This window comes from Squalius cephalus, assembly GCF_949319135.1.
Source record: "Squalius cephalus genome assembly, chromosome: 15".
In the NCBI taxonomy this organism is placed as follows: domain Eukaryota; kingdom Metazoa; phylum Chordata; class Actinopteri; order Cypriniformes; family Leuciscidae; genus Squalius; species Squalius cephalus.
The window spans coordinates 33,079,485-33,100,830 of record NC_137136.1 but is presented as its reverse complement, the minus strand read 5'-3'; the positions used below and the strand labels follow the sequence as shown (position 1 = coordinate 33,100,830).

General features: G+C 38.2%; 1 protein-coding gene across 1 annotated transcript in view; it reads right to left on the bottom strand.

Annotated features, from left to right (window-relative positions):
- The window catches only part of lars2 (leucyl-tRNA synthetase 2, mitochondrial), a 131,641-nt gene that overhangs the window by 59,633 nt on the left and 50,662 nt on the right, over positions 1-21,346 (bottom strand). The window contains exons 6-9 of the mRNA XM_079894226.1: positions 20,426-20,515; positions 18,455-18,598; positions 1,896-2,003; positions 1,383-1,542 (exon numbers count right to left, since the gene is read on the bottom strand). Coding sequence (XP_079750352.1) covers positions 1,383-1,542; positions 1,896-2,003; positions 18,455-18,598; positions 20,426-20,515 — 502 coding nt within the window. The remainder of the gene's footprint in view (positions 1-1,382; positions 1,543-1,895; positions 2,004-18,454; positions 18,599-20,425; positions 20,516-21,346) is intronic.

The following is a 21,346-nucleotide window of genomic DNA, read 5'->3' as shown; positions in this document are numbered from 1 at the left end:
TTTCCCCATATTCTCCATTGTTGCGGCTCCTCTCTTCCCAGTCTGTCAGTAACGCTCTGTTTAGTTCCTGTCTCTATGAAGCCACTCCTTATGAAAAGCACACTGTGCTCTGATTGGTCAGCTGGAACAGTGTGGTGTGATTGGTCAAGCACTTTGAGGGCCCTATCTTGCACCCAGCGCAATTGACTTTGTACACCAACGCATGTAATTCCTATTTTGCACACGCGCACAGCGGACTTTTCCCTCGGCAGACGCACGTTGGTAAATTAGGGAATGAACTTGCGCTCCCGGGGGCGGTTCAGCGAAAAGAGGAGGCGTGTTCCGGCGCAAACGTTCTCTGGTGCTATTTTGCAGTTTCAGAAAACAATTCCACCACTGACCAGGAAAAACCTTGTCTAAAGTCAGTGGCGCGTTATTCAGATGCTATTTTAAGGGCGCATGCTTGGCCATAATGTAGTGTGAGCACAACGCGCATACACTTTGCTTCTCTCATCTACACAGACGCAGCAGTTTTCATTTTTGCAAACCATACATAATTACAAGGAAAAATATTCCACACGAGGGAAATCATTGTGATGTCCATGAAGATGTGAAAAAATAGGCATAAATCTAGCTTACACATTTACCCAAATTATTATACGCCTGTTTAACCGAAGCTAATTTTGGTGGGTTTCTCCATCCCCAATGTCACTTCTCTGTGTTTTACGGCCCTGACGAGAACGTCGGTCTCCTCGGCTGTGAACCGCTCCTGGCAAATCCACCGTTATAATAGCAATCCGCCATGGAACAAGCGCGCCTGCTCTTAAAGGGAATGTGAGATGACGCTCTGATTGGTTTATTTCACGTTACGCCCAAACCACACCTATGAGTAATGAAGCTACTTCAGACCAACCCATTTTAGATTTGCGTGGGGAGCAAGAGTCATTTATCCCGCCGGTATATAAGAGCAACAGCGCCCAAGATCCGCCCACAAAGTTACTTGCGTTTCGCGTTTGATACTTGCGTTTCAGATCGTTAAAATAGGGCCCTGTGTGTTTGGGAAATGTCCCGCCCCTTTCCATAACCACCAGTTTCAACACACTAATAACTAACTCAACCAGATCCCCGCCCCTTTATTCTATGTATGAATTATTTAAATGAGGAATATTGTGACGTGTTCATTCCCGGAAGAAACTCAAGACTACAATGGAGGCGTTTCAGGAGTTCAGAAACACTGACACTGATATAGAGAAGAACTCCCACTGGATGGACTTTGTGCTTTGTGACTTTGCAGAGCTTTTTCATGCTCAAACAGCAACATTACATTACAGTTAACAGTGGCTTGGTGTTTCCTCTTTCCTCACAATCAGCTCTGTGTGTGTGTGTGTGTGTGTGTGTCTCACCTCTCTCAGGTCTCAGGGCTCGGAGCAGAGCTGGTTTGAGGGCACTAGAGCCGTGCAGCAGCCGGTGTGAGGACAGGACTGAGACATAAGCGGCTCCGAACACGGCCTCTGGGGAACAGGTGTATGCAGACAACACCTCCCCTGTGTCATGACCATCCGCCTGGGAGAGAGAGAAAGACATGCAATAGATAAACAGATTTGGGCAAACAGGCACTCTCTGTGCTGGAAATCAAATTAGGACCTTTATAAGCACAAATATCCTCCCACAACAGAAACAACAACAGATTTGAAGAAACAAAGCTGTACACGCAGTACACAGCCAAATTCTGAATCAAACCTGATGTAACGCACCCGCTCATATGCCAGCATGGAAATTCATCATTTCACAGCGATCGCCGTGTGAGCAGTTAGCATTAAATACACCTCTGAAAAGAGCTGTGGAGCTGATAAATGCAAATCCAGTCTGGCTGCACAAGAGCTGAAAGGGAAATTCATAGATGAAGCATTCAGTACCTTCAATATGTGGTTGAAAAAGCAGCCTGAACAGTCGCCAATCCAGTTGGCCTGCATGCCTTTGACTCCATACCATTCAGGGAGATCGGCCAACGCATCCAGAAGAGGCTGCAAGACAGGATTCACATCATATGTTAATATAACTGATTTATCTAAAACATACACTAATGTTCAAAAGTTTAGGGTTCTGTTCAGTAATCAATCACAATACACGTGTATTGTAAAAATACGAGCATTTTCGGAGAGCTCGTACCACCTGGAGTGAACGCAGCATGTCATGTTTGAATCAAGCAACAAACATGCTAAATCATGTTAGAAACATGCTAAAGAAACATTTCTGATTATAATCAATGTTGAAATCATGTTTTGATGAATAGAAAGTTCAATAGAACAACATTTGTTTAAAAAAGAAATCATTTTGAAACATTATAAATATATTTATTGTCACTAAGAGCAATTTTTAATTTACGTGTTTTATTTTAATTTCTTTCCTGACCCTAAACTTATATGTAAATACATTACTTATTTCTGGCCTGCCAACGAAAATACTTCCATACGAAGCCAAAGCAGGATCAAACCTTTGCTCGTTTCAATAGTGGCGTTACTGAATGAATCAATGTTTTTTCATAAATTGGTTGAGTGAATGATTCAATGACTCATTGTCATTACTTTATGAATCAGAAAAGTGTTCAGGACCTCCATTTTGGTTGCTGTTTGCAATACTATAATTAAAATCATGGGAAAGTTAATCACTGCTGGTGGATCCCGCAACTGCATCATTCAGTAGGCAATAAAACAGCAAAGCTGTATGCAGGTTGCATACTTTCGGGGGGATCCTGTGCGAACTGAGCTAGCACCATTTAGAGGAATGGGGATGCTAATGGCCTTCTCTGTTCAAGTATTATCAACTTCCCTAATCTCTCCAAGATGATGTCATATAGCCTCAGCTGTTCTGGCAGAAAACGTTCAATTTACTGGCATAAAATGAGCGTCTGCCCTCACATTTGGAGTGAAGAACGAGGCTCGAAGAAAGCCTCATGAACTGCTCGAAGTCTCAACACACACACACACACACACGCACGCACGCATACAGACTCAGGCTGAAAACAGAAACTCTTGGGGGTGAGGCAGAAAGGACGAGGCAGATGATGGAAAAGAGGAAGCTATGCATAATAACGAAGGTTCAGGCCAAAAGGCTCAGCTGGGCTGCCGAGAACTGAAAGGATGTGATATGAAAAGCCAACACTTGGGTTGTGAGATCTCGCTCCTCTCTGTCACTAGCCATTAGCAGTCTCACTCACAAGAGGCTTCGCTTCCCGAGTGCAAAACCAATAGAAATAATTGAAGGGGCCCAAATGTTGACGTTTCCTCAGCACTGCACTCATTAGCGACTCGGACGCACTCGCAGGAAGGACGTTTCACACTTACACGAAGAGGCGGAAGAGGGAAGGGGTGTAGCCGTCTCATTTGAGAGCGCTCTAATCAGGGTGTTCAAATCCTCAACTCATTTGAGCAGAGCGAGTTACCAAATGAGTTCTGAACAAGACAATGTGAGAACTTTTTGAAATGCTTAAAGGTCATGAGAGTCATTTTTTACTCAGCTTGATGTGTAGGGAGAACAATAGCCAGTAGATTGACTTCTTTAGTAAACACTGTTAGGGGTCATAACATAAGAAATCAAATTTTATTTGATCTTTTGGCATGTAAGGGGTCTTTGTACCATTAAAGGATCATGCATGTTTTGTTTTTTTGTTTTTTTTAGCTTAAAAGATCCTCCTCGTCATAAACTAGTGCTGTAGTCAAGACCACCTAAACCGAGATCAAGTCAAGACCAAACCAGCACCTGCATTTACTGCCTGTAAAATGTCTTGTATTTAATTAATTAATGCAATTAGAATAATAAGAAACTATACAGAGCTGTTACTAATCAAATGAAAGCACTCACAACAAAATTCATCTTTGCACTGCAGAGGAGCCACAGAAGTTAAATTGGTACAATTAATTAATGTTTCAAAAGTAACACTTTGAATATAGAAATCACTATTTCACTTAATAAGTGAGTCACGGAATCATTTATTCAACCAATTTGTTCAAAGCAGCTGATTACGAAACAGTAACGAAACAACGAGTAATGAGTGTGTTGCTTAGGAATGCACAACATGTCTGCTATGGATTTGTTTGAAACTATTTTCATTGGCGAAATAAAGCAAAAACTTGAGTCCCCCTGTGGTTAAAATCAAGTTTTAATGTTGTTTATGTGTCTATGTGGTGTTTTTAATGTGCTTTAAGACAAACCATGTGTAAATTCATAAGTCGACACCATTGCTGAGTATTTTCTCCTTAAAACTGCAGTGAACCAAAGACAGTCTCAAAAACACGGTTAGAAATCGCTGGTGTTTCTGACGTCACAAACTACCTTGTAACCAATCAGGTCAACGTGTGATCGTCAATGAGTGGATGTCTGAGCTGAGTGAGTGGAGGCGGGGCTCATTTGCATATTCATAGAACTGCGTATACTAAATGAGGCAAGGGTGTAGAGTTACATTCAAGCTATTTTAAGGCATGAAGAATTTTCTTTCAAGGAAAAAATTTTAAATATGTAATTTTGGTGATCACAGGCCCCGCCCACTGCTGTTCAGTCACTAAACAGCTGACATGCCTACACCTGACACGAGCGTCACGTCCCAACAACAGGACAAATGGAAGAGTAAAGCAAGGCCGAAGAGTAAAAGGCCTGTTTAAACAGCTTTTTAGACAGACTACAGAAGGACCCGAGCATCAGGGAACAAACGGATGGTTTATTTTTAATAGCGTCCCGGATTGCGTCAGAGAACTGTATGTTTGTTCGGAGCATTTGACTGCAGATTGTTTTGTAAAATGGCTCTGACAGCAGCTGCATCACAAACAGTAAATTACTTCATTATGCTATGTCTTTTTTTACATGGATAATGTTTTCAAATGACTTAGAGGCTGTTTAAACGACACCGTTTTCAACTAAAAACGCAAAACTTTTTATGCGTTTTGTCCGTTCATGTACACGAAAACGGCGTTTTGGGTGCCTGAAAACGCAAACTTTTAAAAACGGGTTTCAAATTGGACGTTTTTGAAAACGGTCTCCGTGTAAAAAAACAAAAATGCTAATCTCTGAAGACGATGACGTCATGCACATGCGTATTACGTGTTCAGTCTATAGTGTTTCATCGCCATCTACTGGCCTGGCAGCAGAATACAGCGTTTCAGTCGTTTTCGTGGATCCGTGTGAATGGGGATCGATTTGACAAAATACACGGAAAACTCTCAGTTTTAAGTATAACGTTGTCGTGTAAACGTACCCTTAGTCACACGCAATAGCGAGTAAACGTTGATATAGTCTCCCATGCAATGACGTTAGCCAATCATAACATTTTTCTTTAATTCGAAAAAATCTTATTAATAAATTTGGCTAGTTTTTTATTATTAGTTCTTAAAAAATTGTTAAAATACTATAAATATTGGTATTTATTGTCTGCCACGTGATGCAACCAACATGTCAAATATATACAGTATATATATTTAAATATCATGACAACCCTCCCAAATGTGTGTCAAGGCCAACAAATATCTTGAAAAAACTGAATTTGACAAGGCAAGGTTAGCTCAGGTTGTCAAATGTCGTGGTGCAACTCAACGAGACATAAATGATATTTATTAATTTAAAATTCATGATAATTTAAGCAATATAGATACTGACGTTTACTGACAAGCCTTAAAGGAGCCGCCCACTTAAAGGGATAGTTCACCCAAAAATGAAAATTCTGTCAGTAATTACTCACCCTCATGTTGTTCAACCCCGTAAGACTTTTGTTCATCTTCGGAACACAAATTAAGATATTTTTGATTAAATCTGAGAGCTGGATCACTCCTCCATAGGCTTCTAAGGGACTGAAACTTGCTGGCCCAGAAAAGTTATTAAAGAGATCGTTAATATAGTCCAAGTGACTACAGTGGCTCAATCTTAAGTATATAAAGCGACGAGAATACTTTTTGTGCGCAAAAACAAACAAAAATAACGACTTTATTCCACTTTTCATTTCCTTCCCTCTGGGCCTCGGGTCTTTTCACGTAGTGTTTAAGCGTAGCGCGTCTGTGTTGCACGTCACCACGTAGGCTCACTATTGGCCGACGGGTCATGTTTGTGATGCGTGTGACGTACAACACAGACGCGCTACGCTTAAACACTACGTGAAAAGACCCGAGGCCCAGAGGGAAGGAAATGAAAAGTGGAATAAAGTCGTTATTTTTGTTTGGTTTTGCGCACAAAAAGTATTCTCGTCGCTTTATAAACTTAAGATTGAGCCACTGGAGTCACTTGGACTATATTAACGATGTCTTTAATACATTTTCTGGGCCAGCAAGTTTCAGTCCCTTAGAAGCCTATGGAGGAGTGATCCAGCTCTCAGATTTAATCAAAAATATCTTAATTTGTGTTCCGAAGATGAACGAAAGTCTTACGGGGTTGAACAACATGAGGGTGAGTAATTACTGACAGAATTTTCATTTTTGGGTGAACTATCCCTTTAAGTAATAATAAAAAAAAGTAGTAGTAAGTAATGACAGATACAAGGACCCAAAAAATGCTCACCAAAGATGCCCATGTAATTTGTGCTTTGGTTTCTCACAGCATGCACTGCAGAAGAGGATTTTATCAGCCAAACAGGCCTGCCAGGATTCAGTCTGCAAACACGCTTAGATCTGACTTGGACACAGTGCGAGGTGTAAGAGGCAAACAAAACGCTCAAAGAGCCAAGCACTGCAGGAGAGCCGAACCAAAGGCTACATCTCTCTATTCAAACCCGTCCATGTTTTCAAATAAAACCTAGTTCAACAAGGCTATAGAGAACATTTCTGAAGCCATTTATAGAGTATCCATGGCAACGCACAAATCTCTTAAACAGTGGAAAAAGTGATGCAAGGTAGCAAGTGTTTGGCGATCCGCTTTAGTGCAGACAGAACTATTTGCATACATGATTCATGACTGCACAGTCAGGGCTGATTGAGAGAGTGCTTTAATGAACTGGATGTGAAAATATGAGTGCAGTTTGCCTGAGCAAAACTCACGGCATGACGCGAGCGAGTTGTGGGAAGATGCCAGGGGTGTTGCTGAGAAGTTGTTGTGGACGGTTGTTAAATTGCATATTTTGGGCTTTGAACAACCCTTAAGCAATAGGGTTTGATGCAATTGTGCTATTAATTTATTTAAATATGCATTGTGTGATGCAGACAAAAATATCTGGGCATAACTGTCATGATATCACAAAGGGGGGAAAAAATCCTTAAAAGAATAAAATTCTTTAATAAGAAAAATCTTATTTAAAAGTTTGGTTAGTCATTTATTATTAGTTCTTAGAAAAAGATATAAGCAGTTTTGTTAAAATAGTATACATATTTGGTAATTTTTTGTCTGCCATGTGATGCAACCAACATGCAATATATATATATTAAATGATATCATGACAACCCTCCTGAATGTGTGTCAAGGCCAACAAATATCTTGAAAAATCTGATAATTTGACAAGGCAAGGTTAGCTCAGGTTGTCAGGAGTGTGCAACTTGCCAAAACATAAATGATATTTATGAATTTAAAATTCATGATAATTTTAGCAATATAATTAAAACAGTTTTGAAAATAATGATAAAGATGTGTACACTCACATTTATGAAAGGTGGAAGGAAAATATGTTACTTTACACGACATAATTGTTGTACTTTTTTTTTTTTTTTTTACTTTAAATGGACAGCACAGTTATGCAGATACACACACACACACCTCCACTACTGAGAAAATGAGAGTCTATGTGAATCGCAGGAACATGCTGTGCCATTTCAACACATCCGACAGAGACAGAGAGTGAATTAACACACACACGCGCACTGAGCTGCCAACACAGACAACTGCCATCTAAAGCAGCCTCCTTTACTTAACCAAATTGATGCAACTAGACACAAAAACAATGTAGTGTTAGTGTATGACAGGAGACTCGACTTGTGACTGATTTCAATAGTTTCCCGATTGCATGTTGCTAAGCTAATAACACAATACACAAACATAGCATGTTGTTAATTAGATAGATAAAGTCTGATGACACACTTTGATGTTGGCTAGACAAAGCCTGCCTGAAAGTATGAAACCATTTTAAAGCTTGAGGCTTGAAGGTCTTATTGTACGACAGAAAGTCAGATGAAGAAAGGAAAACAAATGTAATCTCTGACAGACCGTATTAGACCACTTCAGACAAGAGCTGCACGATCCTGGACAAATTGAGAATCACAGTTTTTTTGGTTTAATATAGAGATTGTGATTCTCCCACGATTATGAACTAAACAAAATAACATGTAATTTACAAAAGGCTCAGACAAAAATGATCATTTATAGAGTCAATTTAAAAATGATAAAATAATTTCAATGAATTATTTAAAAAACTGAATGAATGATTCAATGACTCACTCATAAATACTTGTTTTCTTACTGGATGAATCAGTGCTTTTAATAAATAAATGATTCAATGACGAATAATACATCTTTTAACACAGTTGTCGCCACCTACTGGTGTGATGGTGTAATTGATACAAGCATTATTTGAAGCATCAAGATGCTTTTAAAAAGGTCATTTGCACTATTTCGATCGCTTCCGTAGATATCAGTGTTTATATCCCAACACTTCTGTAATAAACTGATTTATTGTACCACAGAAATAAAGATACTGTGTGGTTTAAAAGACGGTTTGTGAAGCTGTTTCATACCTATACATGACAACTGCTCTCTCTGGATCGGCAGCAGCGCAAACACAGATCTGAATCTCCCGCTGTGATTTCGTCAAAGGTTTAATAGGCACAGGAGAATCGTACAGCTCTACTTCAGACCCCATTTAATCTCATTAGACTCCCAAGTAACCATTTCAAATTAGTTCCCAATAATCTGTTTTTATACCCAATTAGATCACTAACCTTATAAGATCTCTAAGTAATCAAATCAGCCCACATAGGCATTTCTAGCATATTAGCATTTCTTAAGTGTTGTTAGGTATTATTAATTTCATAACATGTTTTAACATGTGTCTGTGTCAAAATAATTTTATTGATCTAACTAGTATAACTAATATTACTAACTAATATTTACTTTGCTAAATTAAATAAAAAATATACTATTAAATTAAAAGTAAACTGGCAGCCTGAAATTCACTGTAAAAAATACTGATATGTTTCTGGTATTGCAGGATGGTAAATTGACGCCTGTATATTTTACAAGTTATAACCGTATATATTATATTAAGTGATTCAATGTTAATACATCAGATGCTTTTTACCTTAAAACATACCGATAACCACCACAAATTTAAGTAAATTATATGGTAATTCATAGTTTTTACCTGTCAAAACCACACATTTATAAATGTTTTACAGTACAACTGGTGACACTTTACAATATTTTGTTAACATCAGTTGAAAAATACTGCATAAGCATTTATTATTTATATCTTATTAAAATGTTTATTTCAACATTTACTAATACATTAATAAAAAAAAATATATTTAATAATATAATTTAATGGACCCGAGTTGTCACATCTGTGTTGTGGTTTTTTTTTCAAGTTTAAGTTTCATGTATTTTATTTTGTCATTCTCACAGTCATGTTTCCTGGTTTCTTGTCCTGTGATTCCTTGCCCTCCTGTGATCGTGTTTCCTGAGTCTTATGTGTCATTTTCTTACTGGTTGATCATCTTGATTGTTCACAGGTGTTCCTTGTTTAGTCATTAGTCTCTGTGTGTAAACAGCTCTCATGTTTCCATTGTCATCAGGTCTAGCTTTGTTCCCTGTAACCATTGTTGGTGAGTTTATGTTTCGGTTTATGGTCAAGTCAAGTCAAGTCTTTGTTTATTTAGTAGTGATGGGAAACCAAGGCTTTCTGAAGCATTTGAGGTGTTTTAATCAAATTGTGCCGAAAAAAGGTTCATTGCTCGAAGCTTTTAACACATATTAGCGACATCTGGTGGTCACACATGTTTTCTCCACCACATCTAACAAATCACAGCGGAGCAGAAAAGGCACGTGACCTAACAACCGTGACACATAAAAGAGTGGGATCAATACAGTTCTATCTAATCTCATCTAAATCAATCTCTGCCAATGAGACCACAACTTGTGTTATGTGTAGCCTGGTCAACAGATTCACATATTGATCAATAATATAAAATATACAAGTATGTGATCATAATTATAGTAAAAAATATAAATTTGTTATAGGGAAGTGTGGTGTTAAATCATTTAAATAATGCCTCCTCCATAATCATTTCCCTTTTTATGCATGAGGTCGCAAAGCGCCAATTGTTGTCTCGAGTCGAAGCTTCAAACGTCATTAATCACGTGGTACTGTCATTTCGACACAAGCATCGGTACAGTGTGTGAACAATAGTGCTTTGAAAACTGCGTTTAAACCGTCCCATCACTGTTATTTAGTATTTCGTTCAGTTTAATGTTAATAAAACTGCACTTGGGTTCGTCAAGCTTGCCTCTAGTGGACTTACATAATAGCAATAATTACACATAATCTACACTCACCTAAAGGATTATTAGGAACACCATACTAATACTGTGTTTGACCCCCTTTCGCCTTCAGAACTGCCTTAATTCTACGTGGCATTGATTCAACAAGGTGCTGAAAGCATTCTTTAGAAATGTTGGCCCATATTGATAGGATAGCATCTTGCAGTTGATGGAGATTTGTGGGATGCACATCCAGGGCACGAAGCTCCCGTTCCACCACATCCCAAAGATGCTCTATTGGGTTGAGATCTGGTGACTGTGGGGGCCATTTTAGTACAGTGAACTCATTGTCATGTTCAAGAAACCAATTTGAAATGATTCGAGCTTTGTGACATGGTGCATTATCCTGCTGGAAGTAGCCATCAGAGGATGGGTACATGGTGGTCATAAAGGGATGGACATGGTCAGAAACAATGCTCAGGTAGGCCGTGGCATTTAAACGATGCCCAATTGGCACTAAGGGGCCTAAAGTGTGCCAAGAAAACATCCCCCACACCAGGGCCATTCAATTGGCGGCCCCCGGGCCAAATGCGGCCCGCCAATCATCTCCGTGTGGCCCGACGGCACCAACCTCCCTCCTCCTCTTTTCCTGGCGGTGCGGCTAATTCAGTTTGATACTCGCTCCGATTAACCTGAGAAACGTTTTACGTGCGAATATTTCAGCAGTTATTATATGTGTCCCGAATTTATGTCGACTGAACCAGCGATAGGCTACCAATTATTCGTGAATGAATCATCAATAGTCTAAAACTATTCGGATTCATTCGGACCGCTCCGTCACTGAATCATCTGAAGCGGTTTCTCGGCCAGTACAGTAACAACAAATAGCGCTGTTTTCAGTTGTTTCACTAGTTGTTTCAACACGGCCCAGCACGAGTTGCGTTTACTCCCGGTCCCGGACACTATGTTAAACAGCGTTGCAACAATCAGTTCGACAGAAACCTCTCTGTTACAAACCACAAATCACTCGATGATTTAATTAGCATTAAATCGGATGAAACAGCCTCAACATTCCCAACAAGACTGATGAGGAAAGCAGGAGAAACATTGTGGCATGAACAAAATTAGAAGACTTTAAATCCCCTAATCACCCTTACAAACATTTACCATGAATGTACTGTAGTAATTTACCATGGTTGGGCAGAAATGTGCAATATTAATATTGAATACTATGTAGTAATAAATAAATATAGTAAATATATATATATACTATAATATTATATAGTATAATAGTAAATATAGTGATTTATATTGCATTAGTTTTATTAGATGGGTAGAGGAATATATAATTAATGCATGTTATGAAATTATGTCAGTTTCTTTGTAAAGGTGCGTATAGTTTTTAACTTGTGTTTAGGCATTTTTTATACAGTGGGAGTGAGTAGCCTGTGGTTATCAAGTCTCACTGTCAGAATATTTTCATTTAAGCATAACAATTATAAATAAAATAATTATTATTTCTCACCAACAGCTACTGTATAAGTTTGTATAAATAATTTATTTGTTCCAAGGAAAATAGTTGTACACAGCTGTAAATTATCAAGTTTTTTTTATTTATTATGGTTTTATATATTTGCATACTGTTGGGTAGGCTACCACATTTCCAAGTAAATACCAGGGTTACTTTAACTTATTTATTGAAACTGCTATGTTTCAATAAATAAGCTAAACCCCCAAACCAACCCACCGGCCCACCTCAACTTTTCGATTTGATAATGCGGGCCTCGAATGGAACTAATTGAATAGCCCTGCCCCACACCATTACACCACCACCACCAGCCTGCACAGTGGTAACAAGGCATGATGGATCCATGTTCTCATTCTGTTTACGCCAAATTCTGACTCTACCATCTGAATGTCTCAACAGAAATAGAGACTCATCAGACCAGGCAACATTTTTCCAGTCTTCAACTGTCCAATTTTGGTGAGCTCGTGCAAATTGTAGCCTCTTTTTCCTATTTGTAGTGGAGATGAGTGGTACCCGGTGGGGTCTTCTGCTGTTGTAGCCCATCCGCCTCAAGGTTGTGCGTGTTGTGGCTTCACAAATGCTTTGCTGCATACCTCGGTTGTAACGAGTGGTTATTTCAGTCAAAGTTGCTCTTCTATCAGCTTGAATCAGTCGGCCCATTCTCCTCTGACCTCTAGCATCAACAAGGCATTTTCGCCCACAGGACTGCCGCATACTGGATGTTTTTCCCTTTTCACACCATTCTTTGTAAACCCTAGAAATGGTTGTGCGTGAAAATCCCAGTAACTGAGCAGATTGTGAAATACTCAGACCGGCCCGTCTGGCACCAACAACCATGCCACGCTCAAAATTGCTTAAATCACCTTTCGTTCCCATTCTGACATTCAGTTTGGAGTTCAGGAGATTGTCTTGACCAGGACCACACCCCTAAATGCATTGAAGCAACTGCCATGTGATTGGTTGATTAGATAATTGCATTAATGAGAAATTGAACAGGTGTTCCTAATAATCCTTTAGGTGAGTGTATATATAATATATATAAATCACAAAATAAAAGTTCATATGTGTGTGCAGAGTGTATAATTATTTTGTATATATGAATACACACACATGCATGTATATATTTAAGAATTATTTATTTATTTATATATAAATATAAATTATGTATAAATGCAGTATATACATGCAAATATTCTTAAATGTATACATGCATATGTGTGTATTTATACAAACTAATTGTACACACACATATAGTATGTAAACAAAACTTCTGTTTTGGATGCAGCACTAGTATATACACATAAGAGCAAAAAAAAAGTGGGTTCAGAACTCTCAGGCTCTCAATCCCAGTACAATCAGAGATGGAGGACGAGACGAACCAGCAGTCGCTCACACCTCAGATGGGTCGTTTCAGGGTCGTTTCATGCGGGACTAACCTGAACTAATGCTGCCCTTTGGTCCAAAAAATATGGACACATTCCTTTTTCCCTTCTTGCACTTACTCACAAAGACTGGAAGCTTTATAGTGTTATTGCAAGAAAATGAACAACAAATGATGTGCATTAGGTGTGCAACTGCAGCATTATGTCATTTATCTATTTAGTGCTGCCATAGAGAATAATGGGACATTTAGTCGCATGGGTCTGTTGTTGTTGTATGAACTGGCTAAATGAGTTATATATTTTCTGGCAAGCTTTATTGTTCATTAGCAGAACACAAAACTGAATTTCACAGCCTACGTTCACAATATAAACTTATTTATGACCAATTCCTTTTGGCTTCCAACATGATTCTTTAACTGACAGTCGCCACGTCGTAGTGGCGTTCATGTACGGGCATCTTGTAAACATGAACGTTTGGACTCGAGGGTCTCATAAGCTTTCAGATCCTCAGCACAGACAGGCCTCCTCCGTGAGAGCTTGAGTGCTTCAAATGGTTTAGACTCACAGGACTTTTAACCAGTTATTGTGTGGGTGGATTATTTATTTATTTTTTTAATAGAGGAAGTATAATTAAGATCGAGTGCACTCTCGCCAGCTTTCCTAGAGCAGATATTGTACAATAATAAATGGTCGACATGTTCATTTGGATTCGTACTAAAGTACTTTGTTGTAATTGAGATAATATGATTGCCAAATCTGAATGTCTCATTAGAATACATGCTGTTCTGAATTATTATGAACTCCTTGAAAAAAACATTGTAGATTGTAATTTCCCTTTTGTTGTTTTACCTTTTTAACCTTTGACTTTTCCACAGACTTTCTGGTGGTTTGTGAATGCTGGATTAGGAGTTTAAAATAAATGAAATAATTCAAATTCAAACTAATTGATCAATGAACATTTTTTTTTTTTTTTTTATTGGAACAAAGAACACAAAGTTATCATGGATGCTACAATATCAGTACACAACATATTTCCAACATCTTGATATACAATATCACACTTTACTACATAAATCCATTTTCCCCAATACTTGTTACATTTTTCAGATTTGAGCCTTAATATAAATGTAAGTCTCTACATCCTGTATATTTCATTTACAATCCCTAGTCATTGATCCTTTGTTGGAGGGTCAACCTGCAACCATTTACGGGTTATTAATTTCCTACTAAGTATTTATCCTTGTCTAAAACATTTTCTGGTATTTTACCTAAATATAATGTAGTGAACGAAAAAAATCATCCTCTACTCCCATTATTTTCCCAATCTCTGCCACTACTTCTTGCCAAAACAATTTTATTTTTGGGCAGGCCCAGAAACTATGGTAATGATTAGCCATCGGGGTCTCACATTGCCTCCAGCAAAAGCCACGGCTCTGTGTGCCTGTGTGTAGTGCTGTTAATTTGGGAGTTATAAAAAAATCGTGCCAAATTCTTCCATCCAAATTCCCTCCAGGATCTTGAGTTTGTGGTATTGCCTGTATCAAACATATATCTGTCCAGTCTTCATCTGTTATTTGTGAGTCAGACTCTTTCTCCCATTGTATATTGAGGAATGGTCCTTGGATGCTTGCATACTTCCATACAATCTTGAAACCAGCCTTTTGCTGTGTACGCATTTGAAAATATTATAATTAAATGATAATCTTCCGTCAATGAACTTTTCATTTTTTTGTTCAAATAATCTCTGACCTGCAAATATCTATAAAAATCCTGCTTTTCTGGTCCAAATGTATTTGAAAGTGCCTGATAACTCTGTCATTTCCCATTAGAGATGACTGAACAGTGAGATGTGATACCTCTCCAAACCCATTGCTTAAATCTCTCCTCTACCCTAGCCGACTCAAAACCTGGGTCAAATGCTATCCAACGTAAAACTCCAGCTTGTTCCTCTAATTGCAGTTTCTTCAATACTCTAAACCATACCCTCAATGAAAATACAGTCCAAGTACTCAATCTGTTATAGCTACTTTCAGCTAGATTTTTATTTCCAAGTATCGACTGTATAGGTGTGTCTATCTGTGAAACTTCTAGGGTTTTCCATCTTGATTCATAGCTTGGTATATACCAACTTACTAAGGGTTTCAATTGAGCAGCAATGCATAATAATAGTCCTGAAGACATGGCAGAGCTCTCCCTCCCTTTTCTTTTGTCAACTGCAAAGTTTTAAACCTAATTCTAGGTCTTCTACCATTCCAGACAAACCTTGAAATCATACCATCCCATTCATTAAAATGTTTTTCCAATAGTTCCGGAGGCAGTGATTGAAAAAGATAAAGCATCCGTGGTAGCATGTTCATTTTAATTATTTCTATTCGATTACTCATATCTAATGGGAGCAGGGTCCATTTAGAGATATCAGATGTTTCCTCCTTATTAACAGGTCCATAATTACTTTCAAAGAGTTTCGATATATCTTTTGTTAGATTTCTCCCCAAATATTTTATTGATCGAGATTTCCAATTGAAATCATATTGCCTTCTTATATGCAGATTGGGTCTAAAATTATAAATAAGGGTTTGAGTTTTTTGGATATTTATTTTATACCCAGAATATAAATTATATGTTTTTAAAAGGGTCATCAATTTAGGAATACTAGACTTTAGATTTGTGATCTTATGTTCATCTCCTTTAATCAAGATCCCTCTCTTATTGCTTGGGCCAAAGGCTCAATGAACAGGGCAAACAGAGCCGGCCCTGACGTGTTCCTCTTTCCAAATGGATTGTTTCAGACAAGTGACCATTAATTTGTATCCTAGCTACTGGTGAGGAATATAACGCTTTAATACACTGAATAAAATTATCATTTAACCCGAATCTTGCCAATACTTGATACAAGTAATCCCATCCAACAGAGTCGAATGCTTTCTCAGCATCTAGACTCATCAACATTGCGCTTATATTTTTTGTTACAATATGACTCATTACTTGCAATGCTCTCCTAATATTATCCTGTGTTTGCCTGTTTTGTATAAAGCCAGTTTGATCAAGATCCACCAACTCAGGGATGATAACCTCTAAGATTGAAGCAAATAATTTATAGTCCACATTTAGGACTGATATCGGTCTATATGAACTGCATTCCTTCTTATCTTTCCCTTCCTTTGGAATAATTGAAATTACCGCTTCTCTCCATGACTGTGGGATTTCACCTGTTCTTAAAGGGATGGTTCGGAGTAAAATCAACCTAGGGTCCTTTGCACCATGACCTCGAGCCAAACACCCCCCCAGAAGCCTTTTTTCCCTTGGTTGAACATTTTTAAACTACATCCATATGCATCGCTTTCTGCAGGACTTTTACGTGCTTTTCTCAAACCAGTGAAGTGACATCGATGTCCGGGTTAGAGGTAGCATTAGCCGTCAGGCAAGTGTTATTTAAGTAAACTCCTGATGTACTTACAAACTTTCCAATGCCTCGTTTTATGAGTACAGAACCTATTTGTACTACTGTAGAAGATTGGTCCCATTCTGAGCATTATTAGTGGGGTAATTTACGAGATACAAATTGGAGGCATTAGCACCGGCACTAAGCCATCCGGCTGATATCTCTAAATAAGCTCTAACTTTAATAATGTTCAACCAAGGGAAAAAAGGCTTCTGGGGGGTGTTTGGCTCGAGGTCATGGTGCAAAGGACCCTAGGTTGATTTTACTCCGAACCATCCCTTTAATATGAACAAAGCATTTAAGCAATATAGGTGTTACTTGGGGTCTAAATATTTTGTACCATTCAGACGGACAACCATCTGTGCCTGGTGCCTTGTTTGCGTTCAGCTTTGATATGGCACAATTCTTTAAACTCTTAGAAGCAAAGAACCAGCGATCTGGGTTGTGCATCGCGGGGAGGCTTTGGTGCGAGTGCTTTGTGGCAGCGCTGTATTCCAGTCTCCGTTTCCGTGAACAACAGGCCAAGCTCCGACTTTATAAGCCTCGTCACAAACTCTAGGTGGCTTCCCTCGGATCCGTCCGAGACTCCGTATATACGAGGTTGTTCCGTCTAGAGCGAGCTTAACTTTGTTTGCAGAGCATCTTAACTCTCCAACACCTCAAGGAGAGCGTCACTTGCCGCTATATTCCATTCTTCTATGTCAGCTATGCGTTGTTCTGCTTCCCTCACTCTGGTGTTCGTGGTTTGCAGTTCGCCTGAGAAGTCTTTCAATTTCTGATTAATTTCTTCTCTAAAATCGTTCAGCTCATTCCGCATAAACCAGAGCTAGCTACTGCTTCGTTTTATTTCCCGGCATCGCCCTTATTTCCATTACCGTCTCCGCCACGTCAATATATTCGGTTGTTTCTCCTTTTTCCCGTTTAGAGCCTGCTTTATTTTTAACCCTTTTATCCATCTCCATCAATAAACAATTCTGACTAATTTATGAACTGACCAATTCACCACAAAGAAAACTCAAAACTGGCTTCAAACCATAGTCATGTTTCATTTGCGAATCACTCTTTTAATTTACAGAAGAAAATTAAATAAAATATAAAATTGTATATTTATTGACTTTTTTAATTTTCCATCAAAGCTTCTTGAATGGGCCTAGTATGCCCTTTTTTGGTTTTGGGCTCAACTAGAACTGGTTTTCATGCTTGAATGTTCAATAAACGCGTTATTTTCCCCGTATTCTCCATTGTTTAATCTCCTCTCTTCCCAGTCTGTCAGTAACGCTCTGTTTAGTTCCTGTCTCTATGAAGCCCCTCCTTCTGAAAAGCACACTGTGCTCTGATTGGTCGTCTGGAGAAGTGTGTTGTGATTGGTCGAGTGCTTCGAGTGTGTTTGGGAAATGTCCCGCCCCTTACCATAACCGCCAGTTTCAACACACTACTAACTAACTCAACCAGGCCCCGCCCCTTTATTCTGCATATGAATTATTTAAATGAGGAATATTGTGACGTGTTCGTTCCCGGAAGAAACTCAAGACTACAATGGAGGCGTTTCAGAGAGTTCAGAAACACTGACACTGATATAGAGAATATCTTTGTAATTTTGCAGAGCTTTTTCATGCTCAAACAGCAACATTACACACCAAAGTATAGAGTGTGTTTCTAGGTTCAGACCGCTTCAGGCTGTCGTACCTTGGCATAGTTTGTGGTTTTGATGAACCACTGCTTTAGAAGCTTCTGTTCCACGGGAGCTCCAGACCTCCACGAGCGACCGCTTTCATCCACCTGTTCATCTGCCAGAACCGTCTGATCCACGGGGTCCCAGTTCACCAGCGCCTGCGCACAGGGCCCCAGGAAAATAAAATGTCATTTCGTTAGATGCTAATATTAAACCAAATGGAATCTGTAAAAGATGCTGCAAGATCTTTTCTATTCACTAAAATGGACTTGTATGCATCATTTGGGACAATGGGTTTTAATCAGCTGGTGTCAGTGTGATTTTTAGCGGATGTATGAAGTAATTTCTCCACAAATTCACACAGGTGTCCTATCGCAGGAACCACAGGGATCAAAGTTTGGGATCAGTAAGATTTTTTTATATTTTTGAAAAAAGTCTGTTCTGCTCATCATGGCTGCATTTATTTGATAAAAAAACAGTAATACTGTGAAATATTATTACAATTTAAAATAACTGATTTCTATGTGAAAATAGTAACATTTAATTTATTCCTGTGATCAAAGCTGGATTTTCAGCATCATTACTTTCCTTCAGAAATCACTCTAATATGCTGATGTGTTGCTCAAGAAACATTTCTGATTAATATCAGTGTTGGAAACAGATGTGCTGCTTCATATTTGGTGGAATCCGCAACATGTAATTTTTCAAAAGTACAGCATTTCTTTGAAATAGAAACCTCTTGTAACACAAATGTCTTTAACTTAATGCATCCTTGCTGAATAAAAGTGTCAGTTTCTTTACATAGAAAATATCATAGTGATAAGAAACTTTTGAACATAAGTGTATTGTTTTATCATTTATCATTAAAACTTTTTTTTTTTAAATATTACTTGCCTTAAACATTACTTACTGATGATTAACTCCTTAAAAACATCATAAAAAAATATCAGCAGCGCATCGCAGACGATTATTGTTGTTCAACGTTCACTGAACGTTAAAACATCACACTCTTACTTGATCTGGATAAACTGAGCATCATCAGAAAGATTAAAGACTCCAGCTTCGATATTTGACCACTGTTTATGATAAAACTCGGGTCCATGACAGTAATTTCTTAATTTATGTCAGGAGAGCAAAATAATCCATCTATAACTTGTGATATTTTGAATAGAATAAAAACACACACTCATATTCAGTCACGGTTTATTTGTTCACACAGCTGCACTGAACAACGTCCATTAGGGCCCTTAGTCCAAAAGTCTGCATATTTGGAGAAATACTGACTGAAGATGCCCTGTAAACTTCCTCACTCCCAAAGAAACATTTCTACACGTGAAACAAGGAGCTAATAAACACACGATTACAATAGTATATGATTTGTGTGTGATTTTCATGCGATTTGGAGTATTTTCAAATCAATAATGGATGTTTACATTATAAATGCTAAGCGGGTATAACAATTAACTGGTTATACAATGCTAAATGTAACATATTTCAAAACCATTATGACTAAAATCCACATTAGATAACAATCGGAAGTTTTTACACACACTCAATTGTTGTTTAAAGTGAGTTTTGTGTAAAAGCGCAATATTAATCTTGTGTTATGTAGCTTGATGCTAATTGTAGCTTTAATGCACTTGTTGCGCCAGAAACTTTTCTATTTCTTAATCTAATTGGTTGGGGGAAAGATTTCACAGAAGGGCCCAAGAAAATGCTTTTTTGTTTTCTAGAAAGACTTCAGATAACAGGTCTATTAATGTATAGTGGGATGAAAGTGGTGTTGATGGGCAAGCCATGTAATGTCAGAATAAAGGCTAATAATGGCTGAATAAAACCAAAGAATAATGAAGATTAGGTCTCATAACCAGCAGAAGCGTGAAAGGTTTGTCGAGAGAGAACAATAGAAACATGAATGGTGCAGTTCACCACACCAGACATAAACAAGAGTGTGTTTCTCAACCGTAGATGAAACACCAACTCACCTCTTTCTGATAGGCCAGTCCAGCCTCAAACAGCTTGAGGAACAGATATTGGGTCCACTTATAATAATCAGGCAGACAGGTTGTGATCTCCTGTCAAAAGATTAGACAAAACCACATTCAAAGAAAGAAGTCATTTCAATATAAAACCACAATAAACCAATATAAAAATATTTAAAAAATCCAACCCATAGACGGAAGGCAGAGCAAAAAGACAATATACAGAGCAAAACAATACGTTTTCAACAAACATACAAAAAAAACACGATATTTCTAAAAGTAAAATGTATCATTTTGTTTTAGGGTTAGTGATAATTGTAATGGATCAGTGAAAATACAAATCTGAATTAATCATCAGACCGAGCCATAGAGATACAATCCACTAGTAGCAAAAGGTCTGGATAAAAACTATGAAAACCTTTGGGATTTAAAGGGATAAATGCTTGAAATTTGTCTTATAGTCAAAAACTAATTTATACCAAAGAGGCTTTTACAAATAGGCTACATGCAAATGTGTATTTATGAATCTCTTTTCGTTTATCTAGAAACTCCAGATTGAGCAGAGCTCAAATATAAAGGAGTTTTGGGTTGTTTAACACTTGCCACTACAATAACTCCCATACTTCCTAACCTTTTGAGTTATTTCACGAGCGCCTTTCACACATACAGTCTTTACCGGTAAATTACCGTTTAGAGATCATGTGTGAACAAGACCTTTTCAAAAATACCGGTAAGTAACTGTTCAGGCAATTTTCTGGTATAAGAACATCTTCTATATAGAAGAGTGTAGTGTCACAAAATATTACAAAAACTGGGAAATCAGTCTGAAACCATAAAGACTCTGCAGTCTAGACTCGTCCCAAATTGAGTATTTGGGCCGGAAGAATAGAGGTCACCAAGAGCTGAAGAAGAGCCCAATGTCCA